This window comes from Pelodiscus sinensis, chromosome 4 (genome assembly GCF_049634645.1).
Source record: "Pelodiscus sinensis isolate JC-2024 chromosome 4, ASM4963464v1, whole genome shotgun sequence".
Lineage (NCBI taxonomy): Eukaryota > Metazoa > Chordata > Testudines > Trionychidae > Pelodiscus > Pelodiscus sinensis.
This window is the reverse complement of record NC_134714.1, coordinates 117269707-117292444: the sequence shown is the minus strand read 5'-3', so window position 1 is coordinate 117292444 and position 22738 is coordinate 117269707. Positions and strand designations below refer to the sequence as shown.

At 42.8% G+C, this 22738-nt stretch overlaps 1 protein-coding gene across 8 annotated transcripts in view; it reads right to left on the bottom strand.

The window, feature by feature from the left end:
* The window catches only part of MOB2 (MOB kinase activator 2), a 172902-nt gene that overhangs the window by 7002 nt on the left and 143162 nt on the right, over positions 1-22738 (bottom strand). For 6 of the 8 annotated variants that reach the window (XM_075928202.1, XM_006134936.3, XM_075928200.1 and 3 more), the window contains exons 2-3: positions 5634-5794; positions 4605-4698 (exon numbers count right to left, since the gene is read on the bottom strand). In XM_075928202.1, coding sequence (XP_075784317.1) covers positions 4605-4698; positions 5634-5794 — 255 coding nt within the window. Of the gene's footprint in view, positions 1-4604; positions 4699-5633; positions 5795-16105; positions 16196-22738 lie in introns of all 8 variants that reach the window. The other 2 variants (XM_075928198.1, XM_075928199.1) reach the window with 2 other exon arrangements.

Below are 22738 nucleotides of genomic sequence, written 5' to 3'. Positions count from 1 at the left end.
AACAAGTCTCTGCAAAGCCATACTAGGTGTCTAAGGCCCACATTTTATGTGCCCTCAATCTTGTACTCTAGAAGGACCTGTATTCCCCACCACCACTTTTATTCCCTGAAAAACTGCCAGCACACTTCTCTTCAACAATGGGTTGGATCCTCAGCTTCACTGAGCACAAGTCACCGGCTAGAGAGCAAATCAGCTCCTGGCTCAAGTTACGGCAGCCACAAGGTCGGTGCTAACTTATGCTGGTTTGCAGTTCCAGCAATTGTGGGCCAGCGGAACACATTGTGCTTTAGCTTCACTTTTCTGCCTGGGAAGACCCACGTGCCAAAACGGAGGAGTGGCTGTGGAGAGCTGGCAATGCCAGCTTTACAGCAGCAGAGGGTTTGCCTATTCTGCAGAAATCCTCCACAGCCATGGAGAGCAACTCCAAGTACTCTTCACAGCACAAAGGATTCTGAGGGATCAGGCCTGATTTTAAAATCAGAGTTTGAACCCTCCAGAGGGGAATAATGTTGAAGTGTGAAGATTCTCTTGATGCTGCTCTGATTTGTGTAGGACGTGGACAGGGTTAAAGAGACTGTATGTATCGTGGGGACCAGGTGAGGAGGACACACAAACCTTTGGGGTCATGCTACAGATTTCACTTGGTAAGTGAGTGATCAAGGTTTGTTTGTGCTTTCAAAAGCAGCTGTGCAATTCTTCACCACCACAGCCACAGAGAGACTAAAATTCAAAGGAGGAATTCCAAAGAGTGAGTTAGTCACAAAGAACCCAGCTCAGGCAGGGAGAGAGCAAAGTCCTGCTTTGGACAGTGCACAGAAAGAGCCCATCTGACAAAAAGGACGCAGGGAAAGCGCTTGAAGCCAATGTAAAAATTTACTTGGAAGCCTAAGTCCTGTTCTCAAAAGTCAGTGAAAGTTATGGTCCTAAGTCAATTCTGAAAAGGGAACTGAGGCTTGTAAGTCACTTGCACACATCTGAAACATCCACCTAGTGGGTCAAAATTTGGCTGCCCCTGTGCATATACACCTGATTGAATTCAGTACCAGACTATGATAAGGTCTGTCCTATTCCAAATTCTGTTCCCTTCTAAAGCCAGGGAGAGATGATTTTGTAGGGCATATATGACAGAACCTTCTGACAGGGTACACTGGGGCAAAGCCCTGTGGCCCCTCTTACACGCATGCACCCTTTGATCTGGCAATGAGAGATTGGACAGAGGGCGAGACTTGAGCCTGGATGGAAGGGGAGTTGAGTCACAGCAAGGTGATATGCACCATGGGAGTAAGTGATGGAAAGTGGGCAGAAGACAAGAAAAGGAGGGTACTAAAGACAGAAGTCTAAGGAGCACTCACAGTGGCAGGGAGGAAGAAGAAAAGACAGGTAATGCCAAAGGAGTAATCAAAAAGGAAAGGGAGAACCAGCAAAGACAGGCAGCCCTGAAACCCAAGGAAGAAGGTCTGAAGAAGAGAAAGGAAGCCGATGCTATCACATACGATAGAGGATAATGGTTATGAAGCAGGAGACACAAATAAATGGTCAGGGCCATTAATGACTTATGATGGCAATTCCAGTAGAGTAGACGAGGCAAAAAAGTCAGGTGTGTGTGTCAGAGAGAGAGAGAGAGAGAGAGAGGGAGAATATGAATGAATGAATGCTGGGAGAAAAAAAAAAAAATCAAAACCCCAAACCTAAGCAGATCACTAAGAGGGCTTGTTAAAAAAGAGAGACTTTAAGAAGAGAAGGGAATATCATGATTATCTAGTCTGCACATCGCATGCCATAGAAACTCACCCACCCAGTCCCACAACAGGCCTGTAACCTCTGGCTGAGTTACTCGTATCCTTAAATTTTGATTTAAAGATTTCAAGTTACAGAAAATCTACTACGAGTTACTTCATGTCAAGGCTTCTTTAGGATAAAGGAAATAGCAGCATGCCTGAATGCAAACGGAAAACAGCCTGAGGCGAGAGAGTACCTGGGATTTCATGTGGACAGAACTAGGAGATTTAAACTAGCAGGCAGAATGCAAGGAAACAAAGGATAGAATTGTTAAAACAGCCTAAATGATTGTAGATGAATTCCCACTGGAAGTCAATTGGGTTTAGGCCTTGCCTACATGGGGAAATTGACCAGTATAGCTCTAGTAAAATCAGCTATTCCAGAATAGCTGCCTGTTTGGACACTAGTCCAGCATAAAGGTGGCTTTTAGGCACTTAGACACTTAGGGACCTTTTAAAAATTTGTCCAAAGTCAGCAGCAGGACCAATTTACATAGTCAGGGACAGTTTTGTTGCAGAGAGAGAATTTTTTTTTTTAAATGAAAACTTAGAATTTGCAGGAATACAGTATAATTATGGAACACTCCTAAAAATCAAGGTAATGGTTCAGTTCAGATATTACACAAGGATGTGGTTCCTTTGGAGCCCAGGGACACCGTCTATACTAAAATTCCCACAAAACATAAGCAGTAAGCACCCTGCCCCACCCATAGAGTTCCCTCTTAGCCAGAAGTCAGGAAACTTTCAGTCAGGGGCCGCACACAAGTGAGAAGCAAAAAATCCCCAAACCAACCCTCACTGTCATGGCTCCCACTGAGAAGACACTCTCCACGTTCCCCTGGAACACCAGAGACTGGGGGGGCAGCCTAGTAGATTTTGTGTGCTTCAGCCCTGTGGTGGGGCCATAAGGGGGGCTATAGTGCCAGTACAGTCTCACAGATGCTGGGGGGAACCCTGAGCCACAGAGGCCAAATCTGAATCCAGACAAGCCAGGGACCGCATCTGTTTCCTGGGTCTGAGGTTCCCACCCCTGCCCTAAGCTATGCAGCTACTCCCCCCTGTCTGTTTCCCTCAGCAATGAAGGAGAAGTGAGAACATCAGGCATGCTAATATCAGTCCTTAGCCCTGCAATAATCAACTATAGCACCCTACCAATAACTTCCTCTTGATCTGCATTCACTTCCTTTTGCCACTTTCTATCAGCTGTGGAGTGCTTTCTGGCTAGTAGCTTTGAGGGACCAGATGCAGTAGATCTCTCTCTTCATCAGTTTGGAATCTCATCTATCAATACTCAGAAGTTACAGGCTCCACTGACATGCCGCTTCCCTCACTGAGAGTGTGCTATCAAGCTTTTAGTGCTAAAAAAATCCATTAAAAGTCAGTCAGAGGTGTGACAGGGATGGAGGGTTTTTAAATTTTCTCCTCTCATTTCTTCTCACAGCTCATACACAAGCAACTCCCTCTCCCACTTTGGGGGGGGGGAGGGGAAAAAGGGGAGGGGGTAAGTTGCAGCTTAGGGAGAAATCATTTCAAACGCACTGCATCAGACTAACACATCCACACCAAAATTTGTATGCCCTATTTCTTCATTTGTGTCATAGTGGCTTTAGCTACTACACTCCCTCTGCCATCAAGCAGAGCTCTTGAGACCTGCTCCTCTGATGGCCAGGACCACTGCAAGAATAAAGAGACTAGAAGAGTAGTTCTCAACTGGGGGCCTGGGGGACCTCCTGCACCTGTTTCAGGGGATCTGCCAAAATAACTCAGCAAGCAGGGCTGGCATTAGACTCACCAGGGTCCAAGTCAAATGCAGAAGCCAGAAGGACTCTGCTAGAGCTCTCAGATTCTGTCTAGGGAGGCTAGATAGTGATTAATCGAATAGTTGTATAACCGCATCCAATATTAGTGGTTACACGACTATTTGATAGTCCCTCCCTGCTCCCCACTCTTCTCCAGATAAGAGGCCAGCCTGGCCGGGGCTCAGTGTGGCTGATTTTGCCCGGCAGTAGTGCGGGGCTGAGGCAGTGGAGCAGGAGACGTTTCCCCCTTCCCACCCAGGTAACATGGCAGTCTGGTTGGGGCTCCACACTCCCAACCCCCAGTGGGGGCAGCCTTGCTCTGGGGAGTGTGGGGGTGGGGTGGGGACAAGTGGGTGTTGGGTGTAGTCACGGGGCAAGAGGGTGTTAGCATGGGCTGTAGGGGTCAGATGTTAAAGGGTCAAAAGTCATGGGGCATAGTGGTGGAGGTCCAAGGGTGTTAGGCACTGGGGAACAAAAGGCTGGGCTGGGGCTAAGTGTACCGGCAACATTTTATTTGCATATTCATTATCTGAATAATATATATGTGAATAAAATGTTGCCGGTATGCCAAAAGTTTGTGAATGAGTTTGCTGGTTCGCGATATAAAAAAGGTCATATGGCTTCGGGGGGAAAGGGTGCAATGAGGTTAGGAAGTGGTGAAGCAGGGATAGGACTCATCAGAGTGGGGCAGGGACTGAAACAGCTAGAATGGGGAGGGAGTCCCTGCTTCCTGGACTCCCATCAGCTTTCCCATTTTGTAGAGTTTTGCTTTCCACTCCTCTTCTACAAAGCCACAAAGTTGCTTTCCCAAGAGGTCATCTCTCCTTTCCTGAATCAGCAGGGTTCTCCCCCCCACCCTCGCCGTTCCTAGGAAGAGTTTGAATTTATTGTGTCCTGAGCAGATCATAAGGAAACCCTCCCTTAGTTCCCTATCTAGCCCCCTCAAAAACCCACACATCCATCCCCACCAATTCTAGAGGCTCTTTGGAGCAGGCTAAGCAGTGAGCACATGATGGCTGTCACTTACGTATTGCACACTGCCATGGTCTGACACGACTCTCCTGTACAAAATTCTGAGATTGTACTATACTGTAAATTGATATGGTGGAAGAAGGTCGTTGCTGGAAAGAAAAAAAAAGAAAAGAAAAGAAAAATTCAATTTCAAGATGTAAATCATGTAATAGAACACAGACAGGTAATTCACAAATGAACAGGTAAAGTGGCCTAAATGTATGTAGGTCTATGAATGCAGAGAACTATTACATACTCATTATAAAGGTCTTAATACAGGTTGAACCTCTAAAATCCAGGACTCCCTGGTCCGGCAACATCTGTGGTCTGGCAGGACCATGGAAACTGCTGGACGAGAAAGCCCTGGCTGGCCAGGTTCAGGGGCTGGGTCGGTAGCAGGGAGGCATAGCCCTGGCCAGAGTGGAGGCAGCATGGGCGCCTGGTATTCTAGGCAGGGGAAGGCTCTGCCTTCCCAACGGCTAGGCATGGCCCCACGTATACTCCGCCCCCAGATCGCCTGCTGTAGGCATACTAGGAGCAGAGTGTTACTGCCCCAAAGCGCCCACCCTCCCAAGTGCTCTGGGCTAGGAAAGCTGGGGTGCGTGTGCATACTCGCCCTCTCTGTTCCCCTCCCTGTGGGGGGAGGGGCAGCACTGCCCTGCCTCCTCCTCTCTGTGGCAGTGGTGGGAGCGGGGTGAGCTCCCAGCAGGCATCTATTTTGAAATAACGTCAAAATACAATCAAGCTGGAGAACTTTTTACTCCGACTCCTGTAACCATCACTGTATGAGGAATAAGGGAAGTCGGAGTAAGAGTGCTCTATTTCAAAACAAGTGCTGTGTAGACGCTCCCAATTTTGAAATAAACTATTTGGAAATAAGCTACGCAACTGACAGAGGTCAATTTGCATAGCTTATGTCGAGTTAAGGCCTGCTGTGTAGATGTACCCTTAGTGTTGAAACCAGTAAAAAAAAAAAAGGAACATGTAAACAAATGCCCTTTTGGGATGTGGGCATCAGGCTGTTAGCTGTGTTCATACTACTTACTATTGCTGGCTAGCCACTCGTTGAGGTCTATTTCTCGTGGCAACATCACTAGCTCCTTGAATTCAAAGTCAGTAATTCTCAACTTTGTGTATTCTGGCTCTAGATAGAGTTTCTTCTCTTCTGGTGCTGGCTTTTTACCATTTGGTTTTCCCTTGGATTTCCTGCAATGGATCAGAAAAAGAAAGAAATGTTACCATTATTTCTGGTAACAAGCCACAGAACACTGATAGGGTCTGGTTTATTCAAACTCCGCCCCCACCCCCCCATGTGAACAGCCTGTGTTCTCTTTTGTAGCGCATAGTCTAATTTATTTTAATATTAGCAAACAGAGAATGAGTCTATGCTGTCTGTATGCTCCAGGAAAGCCTTCTCCCAGCACTAGCAAAGAAAAGATATGCCACCCTACAGCAACTAAAACACCAAGCAAACAACTTTAAGTGTTTTGCTTTTTTCCTCCAATTTCCTTATTAAGGCACAATAATAAAGCTCACCTAATTAAAAAACCCCACATATCTAGTGACTATGTGTTTTTATATCATTATAAAACCTTTTGGATGCTTCATGAATTTCATGATGTTTTAATTTATACATCTTTTGCACTATTTATCTTGAGCACCAAGAGCTAGTCTACACTATTAGGGGAGATTGATCCAAATTATGCAATTTCAGCTATGTGATTAGCATACCTGAAGTTGACATACTTGAATCTACTTACTGCAGTGTCTTCACTGAGGTGCGTTGACAGATCCTTGCCCATTGACTCCTACTCACTGAGGTGGAGTACCGGAGTCAATGTGGAGAGTGATCAGCAATTGATTTATCACATCTTTATTACACTTGATAAATCACTCCTCACTGGACTGATTACTGCCCGTTATCTGGCCAGTAGCGTAGACAAACCTATAGGTTGGTTGGGGCCTCCAGAAGCTACCACAAGGCAAACTACTACAGTCTTTGCTGTATATAAACTTGTGAGGGGGCATGGGCAGGGGATAAGATGCTAGGTGCAAGCAATAAAAAGATTCAGAGGAAAGGAAGGAATGGCACAAGAAAATGCTTTGCAAGCTTCTCTCCAACCCTGCTCTATCAGTGTATTGCAGCTCTTTCCTCAGTTGCAAATCTCCTTTCTACTCCAGTTCTGCGCCTCTCCTGAGTGGGGACTACCAGGTGTTCTGAACTGAGCATTTACTATGCAGGCAAATATGCACTAAAGCATGTTTTAACTGGCTGGAATGGCCTAAGAAAGTAAACTAAAAAACCAGCTATACAAAGGCTGGCAGATTTATTATACTACTTCTCACGTCACTCATCTCCTGCCTTCCTGTAATTCCAGGAATCATGGGCAAAATATGGCCCATGAGCCAGATCTGGCCTGCCAAGCCACCTCATCATCTTTTCTACCCATTACAACACCTTGTGGCTTTATGGAGAGACAGAAAGACTAAAGGACTTGCCCAAAAGCATGCAGGAAATCTAGGGCAGAGCAGGGATTTTCACTCAGGTCTATGGTTAGCCCCCTAACTCCTCTCCTTCCACTCCAGTTGAACAGTGCTGGCCTTCCATAGGCTGTAGCTTCAGGCAGACTCCCCTGCTTGCCCCTCAGCCTGCTCAGAAAAGCAGCTGCCAGGCCATTTCTCTTTCAAAACTGTGATCCTTGAGGGGAAGGCTTCAGATATTGCTCCTGCCCCCAGTACAATCCCATTGGCCGGTTTCTGTCCAGAAACTGGCCAATGGGAGCTGCCTGTTTGAACAGGTAGCACACAAAGCACCACATCACCCTCCTTTCCCACTCAGTTATTCACACAAGCACATGTCTCTGCAACCTATGCAGGCACAGGGCAGGCAGGCAGGCTAGCTGGTTGTGTTGCTGGCTGGTAAGTCTCCTGGCCAGAGCCTGCCTCTGGCACCCCAGCCCCTCCCTTCCCCAACCCTCTGCCCCTCCATTCAACATACCCAAACTCTCTGCCCCCTTTTTGCACCCACACCCAACACCCCATCCTCTGCCCCAGATCACACTCCCCTTCTACCCTAGGTCACAAACCAACTCCCTGCATCCCAGTCCCTGCCCTAGGTCACAACTGCCTCATTCACCAAAACTCCTTTCCAGTCCCCAGTCTCCCTCCCGCACCCCTTTTCCCTAAGCTCCCTTCTGCAGCCAACCTCCATCCCAGACTCTGCAGCTCCTTCATTAATATCATGGAAGAGTGCGGCCTCGACCACTTTCCAGAATCTTGGAGTGTGCCCACGTCAAAATTTATTGCCCATCCCTGTGTTATTCAGAACACCGAATTCAAACTAAATAGAAAAAAAAAATCTACAAGCTTTCTCTATTGAATCTAACAAACAGAACCTGGCCTAAAAACTAATTCTTTAGACTGGGACATTTTGGGTCAACTCGGATATATTTTCTCTGTTGAAATCCTATGTTTTACAGTGGAAAGAGGTACAACACTGGAGGCCTGCAAAGTCAGAACCACACCATTCTAGGTTTGATAAGATAAATGTAACTATTGCCTTCATCTCTTCAGTTGCCGTGAAGCTAAAAATATGTCAAGCTACAGGCAAGAAAAAGGTTCAGGAAAGATGTATTTGCAGCTTTAAGAAACAAAGCTATATATACACACTCACACACAAGATATACTTGGATGCTTTGTCTCTAGTTCTACTTGAATTGTCACAGAACTTGAAGTGTTCATCTTTGATTAATTATAGTAACACCCCAAAAGTCTTTCAGGAGTCACTGTTTTTAATCAAAGTATCTTGACTGTAAACAAATGAAGCAGCCTGTTTGACCTCTTTCTTTTGCAGGAATGCCATACTCAGTCTTGGAACCAGTTTATGCTGGCAGTAGACAGCATAAATCCAGGTGAAACTATATACTTAGCCCCTAGCTAACCCAAAGCACGGAAGGCCACAAATGCTTCATTCCAAGCAGAGACCTACATCACGCTACCGCTGCTCAAAACAACCTGGGCAGGTTCTGAGAGGCACCTTTACACCAGTCCAGGGTCTCAGTGGAAATTACCGTAGATGCAAAATAAAAGCTTGTTTGGGGATAGGTAGGGCATTTAGACAACAGATGTGGTGTTTTCAAAACTGAAACCAGTTTAAAACTGGAGCAAAAGGAAGACGGATGGATTCAATGTCCTCTTCCCTCTGACAGTGGCATGGAGGGTGGGGGGGTGTCACAAGGGAAAGAGATGTGCAGAGGTTGGAGACAGCTTCTCAGTGAGTACATGATTTGTTCCTCCCTCATTCCCATCCAAAATAATACTATTTAAATACAGAGCAATTTACTTTTACTGAGTCTGTAAGTTTCAAAACTTTCTCCACACAAACGGCTATGCACCATCTTAAAATGCTTACCTCTGCATACAAATAGCAGTTTTATGCTGCTAATAGGGTTGCCAGACAGTTGAACCAAAAATACCAAACATCACTCTTGAGTAACCACACAAATGTTGATACTACATTTCAAATAAACTGGTCAAGCTGAGGCCCATACATTAATTTAATGTTGACAAATATAGTTATCTGCAAACACAGATTTAAAAGCGGTCACCTCCTTTCCTCCCCAATCCTTCCATCAAGTTTAGAATAATAATAGAGATGTAGCCGTGTTAGTCTGGTCTTGCTGAAACAAAGGACAGGACTATGCAGTACTTTAAAGACTAACAAGATGGTTTATTAGGTGATGAGCTTTCCTGGGCCAGACCCACTTCCTCAGATCAAATTGTGGAAGAAAATTGGCATGACCATATATACCATAGGGATACAATGAAAAAAAGTGAACACATAAAATTGACAAATCAGATAGCTTCCCCAATTATCACCCCTAATATCATTATCTCATAGACACTAATCTCCCTCCCTCCCTCCCCACGTTCTAAAATCTGATTTGTCAATTTTGTGTGTGTTCACTTTTTTTCATTGTATCTCTTTGGTATATACGGTCATGCCAATTTTCTTCCACAATTTGATCTGAGGAAGTGGGTCTGGCCCACAAAAGCTCATCACCTACTAAACCATCTTGTTAGTCTTTAAAGTACTGCATAGTCCTGTCTTTTGTTTCAGCAAGTTTAGAGTTACTTCAGCCAGGAGGCTGCTTCTAGGAAAACACCCACTACGAAACATATCCAAATGCTCTTGATGAAATATTTGTCATGGTTTTTATAAATTATAAAAAGCACATGTCCAGAAGCCCTTTCCATGTCCTTGATTTAATATAAAAAGCCACATAAATAAGAAAAATGATTTATACAGTCTTAAGATATCCCAGAGCATATTCTCAGGTGAAGACACTGATAGAGGTGTCTATCCAGAAGTATGAGCAGCAGTAGCTCTTGGGGCTTTCAAAATTAGAAGCTAATTAAAATGAAAGGATGATTACCAGGGCATTGGAGTGCCATAGTAAAGTTCAAGGAACATCAGACTCCAGCATCTACCTGGGTAATCGCTAAAGAGCTTGATCCAATGTCTCAAAGTCCCTTAAAAAGATTGACCATATCAAAAAGCAGCACTCACAGTATTGTGCTGCAGTGTCAACACTAAGTAAATTAAATCTGGAGTCAAATTCTGTATCTATACCCTTCTACACAAAGAGCAGAGAGAACTCTGCTAATTACGCTTTTCTGCAGTCTAAATGTATCAAACCTTAGCTGTACCTGCAGAGTCTGCACATGCATTTGTTTTTTTTATGGTTAGCTGCTTGATAGGTATTTAGGTACAGTGAAGGAGGCTTGCTGAAAATTTGTCCCATCAGTGCTTAAATGTCAGTAGAAAAGGTCCTTCTTGGGTAGTCCAAGCATTTTTCTCTTCATCGTCTGTTGTGATGAGAGATCAGCTTGCATTTCCCCTGCTCTCTCTGAGGAAACATAGCTCAGTTGTGTTTGTTCACAGGTAAAGCAAGACTGCAAACTAATTGCGCACACTTTTCTCAGTAAAGGTTGTATCAGAAAAGAGCTCTGTTGAAGAAAATGCCCACAGGCACAAATCATACTGGGAAGGAGCACACAGGAGAGGGGGAGGCAGAAAGAGAGAGGGTGACAGGAGGGAGGTCACTATGTAAAATGTTTTAGAAGGAGGTTAAGCAGACTAGCTTGAGCCAGACAAGATGCTCATTACAGCCATGCTTCTTCTCATAGGGTTTCCATACTCTCTGCTTTGTATTCATCTGAGAAAACATTTTAATTGTAGGCCTGCCCAGTATGTCTCTTGAAAAACAGGAGATAGAGGACAACCACAACGAGTGGTAAGTCATCTGGGTCACTGATTTTACTAAATCTCTTTAAGAAAAATAAAATGTGGCTTGTTAAAGGAAGTAAAAAAGGCTTTTCCCCAGGCATCTGTCATATCTGTTAATCAGCATCTAAAACCCCATCTCTCTCTTCCACTTCTTTCATATCCTTAACCAGAAGCCAAATAACTTCTTTGGCCTAAATACCACTTTGGAGCTTTGCATGGACAAAGCATTGAACAACTGCTTAGCCTCAACACCATGTTAAGTAAGCATTATCCCTATTTTACAGGTGGAAACTGGCTTGTCTATGTTAAAAAGTTGCATCAATTTAACTCAGATTTTAAAACTGATCTAGTGAAACTAGTACAACCACCCTACCACCCCACCCAACATAGATGCAGTTTAACCTCGTTTAAATCAATTTAACTTGCACCAGAAACTTATTGTGTTAAACTGATGTTATTTAAATAGGATGACGTGCATCTTCAATTGGGGTTTTCACAAATTTAAGTCCCATAAACTGGGCCTAAATGGCTTCCCAATCAAATTCAGCAGTTTACACTGAGGTCTAGAAGTTGAGGATCATGCTATTCCATTGTTCCAACATGTAACCTGCAGACGTCCTTCTAGGAATGTTTTATCCAGCAAACTGATTGTACCTATTGCTAGGATGCTGTAGACCACAATTCACAGAATATATCTAACACTTGGATGTACTTAATAAAGGCAAACTCTGCTCCATTGCTCCCAATTCACCTTAATTAGTTTTGCAGACACCAATGGCCAGGATAAACATCTTTTTTAACACCCAGATTTTTATTTACAACTCATTTCATTTTGTTAAAATAAATAAATTACTAAATTCCTCGTTTAAGATTTCATTGTAACTTATTTTAATCACAAACATCATACCCCATACCCGTAGTAAATTAATGGCTCTAGTCTGTCTAGCCTAACTACCAAATCTTGCTTCTTGGAAGTTCTGGATCTTCCATTTCTGATTTTGACGTGAACAAACACAAGCTGGATAGGGTTGTTTTTGTTTTGTGCTTACGTGGTAGTGGCCCTGGGCCAAGCATGGCAGAGGAGTTAGTTAAGACATTATCTCAAGACAGAGGACAGCATACAAGAAAGGACGGAGGCAGCACAGAAAGGAACAATGGAGTAGACTGGAAAGAAAAAAAGGGAAGGCATTATTCTCCCCCACCCCCCACACACCCCTACCTTCCTATATTCCTCTACATTTTTGCCATAGAAAAACTGTCATGGCTTCTGAATATAAAAAAAGACCCTTTCTGGGAATATTTTGAAGAAATTTTTAAAGGAAAATGTGTTAAGTGTAAGCAACGTAAGAAGATGCACAGCCTGGCTGTAAGACTTAAACATCATAAGGAAAACTGCTTATTGGGAGAAAATAAATATGGCTGAAAATGTGGATATGGCTGAAGAACGTGGATCAACTTTGCAATGCATCACTCTTCAAGACTTTCTCTTAGTCTTTTAGTATAAGTGTGATTTGACAAGGTAATTCCCAAGCTGTTTGTTATGTTGGATATTACTAGAAATTTTTTTATCTTAGCTAATCCTTATGATTTGTTTAATCAGTTAGCTAGGTTTAAAAATCTATCACCCAAGTATACAGTACAGAAAGCTGCAGTAAGAGAAATACAGAGTTGCCAGTTGCCACTGAGTGTATTCTCTTATTTTATACCACATAATAATACATGCTCTTTATTTTGGAACTTCATGGCCACAGACCATAATGGTGATGCCATAAAATAAAATAGAGAATAGATTTATCATAACTCGGCTATTAAAGGGAACCCCATTCTATACTTGCTTTCTGTGGGGCTTACTCCAAATTAAGTGCACTCTAAGCACAGTCTGTCTTAGCTTTCTTTGGTAACTTGGAATCAGATGAAAGTGGGGCTGTGGAAAATGAGAGATAGTTGTAGAAGTTTTAAAGGACACTAAACATTTAGTGTTCTGAGGACTTGTCTGATAAAGTTAATAATTTGAAAATTTACAAAAAAAAGAGTTTAATGACAATCGTCTGCCAGCAACTGAGAAGACTGCTGCAATTGCAAGTGTGCAACATTTATATAATATTTAATATTTAGTTTAATAAAATAGTGTTACTGTATGTGTATGATTTAGTTCTTACCTTTCCTAATGTACTGCTTCTGCAGCATCTGCAGCTTGACACAGGTAATGAGAATTATGTACTATTTCCTAATTAATAACATCAAATTATTTAAAAAAATTACCCAAAGTATATCCTCTTAGATGTTGTAAAAAGCTGTCCTGTGGAGTAAGTTAACATATTGCAGTGATCAGATTTACACCATTGTTTAAAGAAATATGTAACGTGTCCGTGGGAAACCTGATTTTAAATCAATGTTTTTTTATTGAGGATTTAAATCTGGGATTTAAATCAATCAACCCTACCAATATCTGAGGTGTTTTTACTAGCATCATTCATCACTAGCCTTGAAAAATCTAAGGTGATAGTGATAACAGAAAGGAGCAGAAAGGAACAGTGAAAAGGAGCAGAGAACTGCAGGCAAGGCTCAACTCCCTCGGCTCCCCAGAATGTAATCCAATGTCAAAATTCCAAGCCAAGAATCCAAAGAGTTTGACACTTCAGTGGAAATTGACACAGCAACTGTGATAGACATTTTATGCCAGGTTTCCTGTCTCTCCATTAGCCAAGCCTCAAAATTCATAACTCATTCCAAACCCCAGGAAAAGGAGATTATGGATTAAGAATCTGGAGTTGAGACCAATGAAATACTGATTTGTTGCTAGTAATTTAAAAAGGCATTTTAAAATGGCTAAATCATGATAAATCCCCTGGTTCAGAAAAATCCCTCATCCGGGACCAATCAGGTCTGGAGGGTGCTGGACCAGGAAGGTCCAACCTATAGTACAAAATACTAATGTCTGAAATGTGCACATTTTCAAAATGTTAACGGTTTCAAAAACTATTAAAGAAATGTACATGTGGATTGAAATGCTGAGTTTTAAACTGAAACAGTTTAAGTGATTTACAAACTCAGCAACCCAGAAATGCTGTAATTCGTTACACACCTGCACACATTTACTGCCATACTACTATACATCTTGACATCATAATCCAAGACACTGCCAAAACATGTCTGGATTTTAGGTTTAAGATTAAAAAAAAAGGAATTAATACTCATCTAGATTTTTTAAAATATCAACTGATAAAATTATTGCATGAAACATTCTTATCAGATGCTACCTTTTCAGTAGTCACCAAAGACACAAGCTAACCTCTTAAAACATGAGCTAATGTGGAGTTATACAGGCACTGCGCCAATATTTTAAGCATGTCTTTCAGGTCTTGATTTCCTTGATATTTTGCAGGGATGAGAGCTCAAAAAGGATGCAATTCAAAAAGTTTATTATCTTACATATTTTAATTTCAGTTCCTCTTGCCACCTCCCTTGTGTAATAAATCAAATGAGAGGTAGGTGAAAGGCAAAAAGTAAGCATAAGCAACTTAAAAGATGCAAAAGATTTTTCTTCATGTGTTCTCTTCACAGAAGACAATACCAAAGATTCCAGCCATCCAGGAAAATGTCCATGGCTTTATGGTGAAATGTAAGTTAACCATTAACAGATTTCTTTACTACCATTATCCCTTCCCCCATAATCAGCATAATCTATAGGAGGGATTAATTTTTAAAAATGGAAAACTGCAGCATCCTCTACTGGAAACCACATTGACCAATTAATTTCAGCATAGAGTTAGTCTGCCTAAGTGTCAGAGATTTGAATCTATTCAGAGAAGGAAACAGTTTATGACCTAACATTTAGATTCTACACAAGGAACTCCCATCAAGAACAATAAAGCAGCAAACATTGATGTTTTTACAGGAGAGAGGGCCGCTAGTCCGCTCTCAGCTCTTCCTCTCCTGTACCCTCCTCTTCCCGCCAAACCACAGTCCCCATTTACTCCTTTTTTCCCCTCCTCCTCCCTCCACTTAAAAACAACGCTTCTTGCTTTAGTTAAACATCAAGGCAGCAAGAAAAAATTCTGGCACTTCAGAACAGGTCCTTATCATCAAAGGCTTAAAACAACAATAATTTATTTCTATGGTAGACATGGCAACGTAAATACTGGGTTGCATTTGAAGATGCAAGTATACCCACTAACTCTGACCTCTCCGACAACAGTCTGAGACACTTCTCATGTTTCCTCTCCCTACACAACTATTAACTATCCATAATGAAAACGTACAATATTGCTTCTCCCTTCCTTTTCTTTCCGCAGGATAGCAGATGAGAGCATGGACATTCGCTACGGTACTATTGTGGTTTCATGATCTGCCAGAATGCCAAAGTGGCAGCCACAACCTCCCTTTGCTTTGGACTCTGCTATATTGTATAGCAGAGCTTTAGACCTCTCCCAGTTACTAATATTTGGCCTTGCATTTCAGGTATAGACTTTAGAAGGATACATTTTTTCACCAGCAGCAGTCTGTATTACCCAAGTCAGTGCCTCTCTATCAGGAAAGATGCCATCTGGTGCTAAACCCAACATATCAACAGAAGTTTGAAAATGTGCGCACATTTTCAGGAGTGGAAAGGAAAAAAAGTATCAATATAGAAGGGCTGTATAAAGTATCATTACAAAGGAAGCCCCACTTCCATTACTCTTGTTCATAGACTGTTGTGGCCAGATTATTTCCAAAGGGCATGGGGAAGGGAAAGAGACAGTCTTTTTGCATCTATTATATTTCCCACCCTTTCTAGCCCTCTGACAGACCCCAAAACCTCAAAGTTTCATTCTTCTCTTCTCCCATCCTGAGTCATTTCCAGAACCCAGTCACTGAATAGCTCTAAGGGGGCTGTTCAAAATAAAATGTCTTTGGCAGCATCCCTGGCCTTGCTTTTTCATTTTTGTTCTGTTTTTAAAAGTTACTAATAGTTTATTTAAGAGGAGGAGGAAGGAAGAATGTTCCCTGCATGCCAGGGAAACTTTTTCTCTCTCATATTCTCATAGCGGCTCTTTACCTTAAAAGGCAATCTTTGCTTAGTCTCCGGATGCTGTGCTGTAAACAGCGGGTGCCAAGGCATGGCAAGCATGTTAAGGATGACAAGTGCCATAACATTATTTCATAATGCTGCTTTTAAAAAAAGCAACCCTTACATTCTATAGACAGATGTTGAGTTTGAGGCCAAATTAAGCTTCAGCTGGCCTCACCTGGGAAGCAAGAGGAACAGGGTGCAGCTGGTACAAAATGAATATATTGGTACAGCAGAACTTCCCAGTCCTGTCTGCTCTTTCCTCCTGCTTTTAACAAAACAAAAATAAAAACAAAAAACAGAGAAGGAGGTAAGAGGACATGTACTTACTACATTGCTGGAATATAGTGGTTACATTCATGGCAAGCCACATATAACTGCCTATCAGAACAGTTGTCTATTGGCAGAAGAGACTCAATTATAAGTCTTTCCTATTGCCCAGGTTCTGGAACTAATCTTCCTTCCAGGTAATTCCAGCTTTCCCCTTTGGTTTACCCCTGGGAAGAATGACTACAGAAGCAAGTCTGAGCTAGCAGGAAGCTCAGTTAATTCTAGAAAAATACACAGAAAACATTCTTGTGGTAAAAGATGTACTGAACTAGAGCTCTCTTTTTAATTCCTGAGGGCCTAGTATCCGCCAGCACCCCTCCTCCCAAAACTAGAGAATGCACCTTTTAGTTATTGTTGATTACTCTTTTTGACTGTATAATCAACATGTCATTCCTTCGTGTTCCCCCTTTAATCAACTCTTTTGATGGAGTGGGGGAGAGGGAGTTGTGTGCATGGGTGAGGAAAGGAAGGTCACCGGGGAGAACAAAATATTTTTGAGCCTATGTTTCCAGGAGGCAGTGCTGAAATACAGATGCGGCCACTTTCAACTGGGGGATGTTAAAAAGCAGGTAATTGGGTAAACCTGTAGCTGCTGAAAAATGCACCTGCAGTGCGGGGCAGCAACTGGCTCCCTGGGAGCTGGTTTGTGCTGGGAGCTGGCTTTTAAACTGGCTACTGGCATGCACCAGCTGCCAGTGCACACCTGCACCCCTGCTCCCAGGGAGTTGGCTACCATCTCTGTGCTGCTGCCTCCAATACAGAGGCAGCAGCACAGGGTGGCAGACCACTCCCTAGGCGCCTGTGTGCAATTGTGAATGTTAACAGATAAGCCCCATTAACTGTCTATAGGGTTAAACTTTCACACTGATACTTTGAACAACTCAAAAAAATGCAGGAAACCACCCAAACAAACAAAAGCATTCTGCATGGCCCCAATGACAGTTCTGCTTTAGTAATTTTAAATGCTCCTTTCCAACGTCTATCCACAAACTATAGTTAGCCTCCTCAATGAGCCAGTAAGCCTTCATATGTTGGAACCATAAGCATAAACATGGAGGGTTCAGGTTTCTTATCCTGAAGGAGATTTTGCAGTGCAATCTGTTTAACTAAAACCCAGATAACCTACTACAATAAAACCTTAAACTAATTCAAAATGCAGGACAATGTAGCACTTTAAAGACTAACAAGATGGTTTATTAGATGATGAGCTTTCGTGGGCCAGACCCACTTCCTCAGATCAAATAGTGGAAGAAAATAGTCACAACCATATATACCAAAGGATACAATTAAAAAAATGAACACATATGAAAAGGACAAATCACATTTCAGAACAGGAGGAGGATGCGGGGGGGGGGGGGGGGAGGAGGGAAGGAAGGAAGGTAAGTGTCTGTGAATTGATATTAGGGTGGGGAGAGTGGGATGTCTGTGAGTTAATGGTTAAACTAATTCAAGCATTGGGGAAGTAAGAGGGCTATTGCTCTTCCAAATACTTGGACATTCTCAAGAGGTCTCCGCACAGACCAGAGATTACCTGTTTGTGTATAAGGTAAATTCAATAGTTCAAATGGAATAGTGTTATAAATACTTATCAGAATTAGCTTCCCTAAAGAAGAATTAAAAAGGATAAAAAAATCCAAAATAGTGTCAGTTCCTGACCACCACAAAACCCCCACAAGAATGTCTTTTCCCAAACTTCAGTTGAATGCAGCTTGCCAGAAATGCAAGATTTGTGTTTCTTCTCACTCTGGATAATTTTTTAAAAGCTTCTATTGAGTAAAATATTTTTCTTTAAAACATACAGAACTAAGTCAGCTGAAGTGTAACAGTGTCAGGATACTTGGCCTTTCCATGCAGAAGAGCTCAGCCCATTAGTTTGAGCAGCATCATAACTACAAAAGGGGTTTAAAGCCTCTTGCATCACCTCCTGTGTACCCTGCTGAACCCATCTGAAAGGGCACAAGGTTTAGTGAAGTCCTGACCACATGAGCTATATTTATGATTTGTACTGTGCATGTGTCGCGTGACTTGAACCTTACCCTCCCCGCTTCACCTGCCCTACACTAGAATGACAGCCTACTATGGGGCTATCACTTTGCATCAGTAGTGTAGTATCAAGTAGGCACAGTGGAGAATTTTGTCCTAGGTACCTCTTCACAGCAACTTCTCAACAGCATCACTGTCTTTACCTCTCAAAATCCCATCAGTTTAGAACACAAATGCTGGGAAACTCCTAAGTGCCTGCAACTTGTCAACAGGACACTAATCAAAGTAGTGCATCTCCGTAAGAAATCTACTGGACATGTACCCCTGCCTAACACATTCAAGCCATTTAAAAAACAAGAAGATAAGAATTTTACTGTATTAGTTTCCCATGTAGAAGAATGGCTCAGTAATATCAAATACAGACCTGCTGCTTTTTAGTCTCCAAAATGTGAACTAAAATTTCCCCAGCTTGCAACTAGACAGAAGAGTTTGCCTGGTAAAGAAAGATCTTGTAGGTAGAGTTTCTTGGGGGTGGGGAGGGGAGAGATAAAGGGAGGCAGGGGTCACCTTGCATCTAGTAATGTTCTATAATGGGGTATGTAACAGGAGTACTGACCACTTACAAGTCTACTTGAACAAAATGTCAGTGAATGTATCTTCACTGGCAATTTTTGCTCCAGTGTAGTTACATAGGTGCACAGCCCTAATGTAGATGTGCTGCACTTGTGTGAGCCAATGACTGGTACCCATGCACCTTTACCACAGGTTAACCAGTGAAAAACTACACAAACAGCTCCGTCCCTTAAGTTACTCTGTGGGAGAAATGAGAAAAATTGGACAAAAAATAATTATCTTTGGAGGCACCACAGAAAAACTTCACTGCAAGAAGAAGAGAGACTCACTGCTGAGAGAATATGCACTGTGTTATGGAAACAAAATATGAGCATACTTTTATTATGTATAGTGTCTTTCATAGCTACTCCAAAATGCTTTACAAAGTTAATACAATTACCAAGTTAAATGAGACTAGGAGAGAAGAGAGGTTCAGGCAATGGTAAAGAGAGGTTTTCAACGGACAGCGTGAATGACAGATGCACAAACTGGTTGGGTTACAGACTGCAGATAGGAAGCATCCCACAACTGGAGTACTTGAACTTTCAAAGCAGAGACTAGCTTGGGCAAAAGACCTATATGAAGACTGTGGGCTAGGAAAGAGATGTTTCAGCTCCCCCCCGCTCCCCCCCAAAGCTTGTGGTAATGAAATCTCTTTAGATTGCAGCAATCCTTTAACATTGATGGAGAATTGTGTAATTTTACAAGAATCTGTTACCTGTGTACATTTATTCAGCCATATCTGATGACTAACACAGTTTTGTTGTTTTTCCACCCCCTATTGTCTTGCAGAGCCAACATATATGGCAGAATGAGAAGGATTTATTTTAGTTCATGTATCACTTGAATTCTAATTACAAGACCAAATTCTGCTTTGTTACTCATGTGTAGCCCTATTTTCTTTCAAGGCAGAATTTGAAGACAATTGCGATGCATGGGTGTAACCCCGGAGAGACTGTGGCATGTAGAACGTATTGCTACAGACACGGTGCACACCAGAAAGGATTCAATTTGACTCCCAGAACCCCAGATGACTTTACAGGGCTGGCAGTTAGCAAAGCTACTTTTTCCACTTGTACACTGAGCAAATTTCATCAGGAAATCTTTGAGACATCGTAAATGTGGAATTTCACATTGCCATTCCGACAGAGTTGAGTAGAACCATGCTTTTAATAGCAGGGAATAATTTCACCATGGCAACCTAGATTTAGCAGTGAGACTTTTTTGCTCTATAACTCAAGACAAATGCCCTCTGCAAACAGCTATCAGGGTTTAGACCAGTTTGTCTTTGTGATGCAGCTGTTTTTCTTTGGAATTTTCTGTTACCTTGTTCCCCCTACAAGCAATGATCATACATCACAAATTTTGAACATTATACTAGCCTGCAAAAAAAAAAAAAAAAAAAAAAAAAAAAATCAATCTATTGCAAGTCAAAAACATTAGTGATGCAGACAAAGCCAGCAACAGTCATTTCTACTTACCAACAACTTGGTTGGTGGATGCGTGTGTGCATAATTCTATATACTTGTAATTGGATTTTAAAAACAGTTTCCCAATTTAAAAAGTCTGTAAATCTACTTTCACAAAGATAATTTAGTACTTGTGCCTTACTCATGAGGAAGGACGATACAGCTCCTGTGATACTGTCCAAAGGAGTTAATGTTAACATTCATTTCAAGGAGCTGAGCAATTCCAAAATATTGCCTCCCTTCTCCCCTCCTCTCTCCCCCCCCCCCCCCCCCCAGCAGTGCAACATAAGCTCTCAGCTGAGCTCAGTCATAGTTTTTGTTTCTCTCTGGGGCTCTCCAGAGAGGAGGAACAGTAAAGGGCTGTCTTTAGCCCTTCTGGCAGCACTGGGCAAGTTCCCATCTATTCAGGTATGAAACGTCTTGAAATAAAGGGGTTTGGTCACCTATCACATTTGGACTGTAAGAACCCTTTACACACAAAGGGTATTTTGTATCTGAAGAAGTTGCTACAGAGCTTAAACCACAGTTAGTACACATTAAGTAACAAGATACTCTTAAATTGTAGCAGTCTCAGTTAAGGAAAATAGGCAAAGTAAAATTCTGCCACTAGCTTTGCTGGATTACAGATGAAAAAACGTTACCCAGGCTCTCAGAATTACAGAAGCCTGGGCCACTTTGAGTTTAGAGGGCCTAGCCCCAGATGTATCTAACTTCTTATCCACAGGGTCACACTAAAGGCAAAAGAATATATGAAAATGAACTAGAGACATTTATTTATTAACAATTAAGTCATTATACCAAAAGCATGTATAATAAAAATGTAATTTTAATTGTGAGTTTCCACTGCACGCAAAACTCTTTATTTTAGAAATGCTTTTAATTGAAGAAAAAACTAATTATGTGCAACATCACTGTTAATGTTAAGTATTGAGCCAATTCAAACGCTCTTGTCTCACTGCAGAATGATACGGTAAAACTCTGATGGTCCGGCATGTGATGGTCCGGCATTCGCGATGGTCTGGCACCATCAGGAACCTGGAAGTGCTCCGGGCAGCCGGACCATTGGAGTGCTCTGCCCCCAGCTTCCCCAATTCAGCCGCTGCTAAAACTGACCAGCGGCTGAATCAGGGAAGCCGGGGGCAGAGCAGCTGGGGTGCTGCAAGGTAGGTCCCATAGTGTTGTCCCTCGGGGCTGTGGAACAAACCCGGCAGCACCCCAGCTGTCCCCGATTCAGCCACTGCTGAAACTGACCAGCAGCTGACTCCAGGAAGCCCGGGGCAGAGCTGTGCTGCCCCTGGCTTCCTGGAGTCAGCCGCTGGTCAGTTTCAGCAGCGGCTGAACCAGGACGCCTGGGACAGAGCAGCTAGGGGGCTGCTGAGTTGGTCCCACAGCGCCGAGGAGTGGCGCTACTGGACCAACCCGGCAGCACCCGAGCTACTCTACCCCAGGTGTCCCCAAGTCAGCCACTGCTGATACTGATCAGCGGCTGACTCCAGGAAGCCGGAGGCAGAGCTGCTTTGCCCCGGCTTCCTGGAATCAGCCCCTGATCAGTTTCAGCAGCAGCTGACTTGGGGACACCTGGGACAGAGCAGCTGGGGTGCTGCTGGGTTGGTTTCGCAGTGCCAAGGGTCGGCGCTACCGGACCAACCCGGCAGCACTCCAGCTGCTCTGTTGCAGGCGTCCCTGATTCAGCTACTGCTGAAACTGACCAGCAGCGGATGAATCAGGGATGCCTGGGGCAGAGCGGAACTATCGGAAGGGGGGGGCTATGAGGGGCCTGAGGTGGCATCTCCCCCACCCCACACCAGACCCTTCATAGCCCCCTCCCTTCCGATAGTCCAGCATATCTGATAATCTGGCACCCCCGGGTCCTAAAGGTGCCAGATTATCGTTCGTTTACTGTAGTTCTTTACTTGTTTTAACATGTTAAAGGTGCATTCACCTGAAGCCACTGATGTAGGGAGACTGACAAAAATACGTAATGGAATTGTGATATTAGGAAATACAATCGACTGCCCGAGATCAAATATTTCTTGAAGCAGTTCCTTTGGCTTGTAGTCAGATTTAAAGTTGGTGGAATGTATGTGTTTCAGGAAGACGATCTCAGAGATCTTTGAATTTCATTGTTGAAACTGTTTAGCCGCTGAATATGGAACCTCATCACTTAGTTTTCTGAACTCCTAAAGGAATTAAAAAAAAAAAAAAAGTACAAATTGGTTGCAGTGACTCTAATTGATATGTAAGACCAGATTTGACCAATACCCTGTGCTTCTGATTTGGACTCAAAGGATTGTGTCCCATTGACCATGAATCTTTTGAATATCTTTAAGAAGTCATTCAATGTTATCCCACTCAGCATGTAACTAAAGCACACAAAGCTACATTCTAAGACTAATTTCAAGCAGCCTTAGCCACAT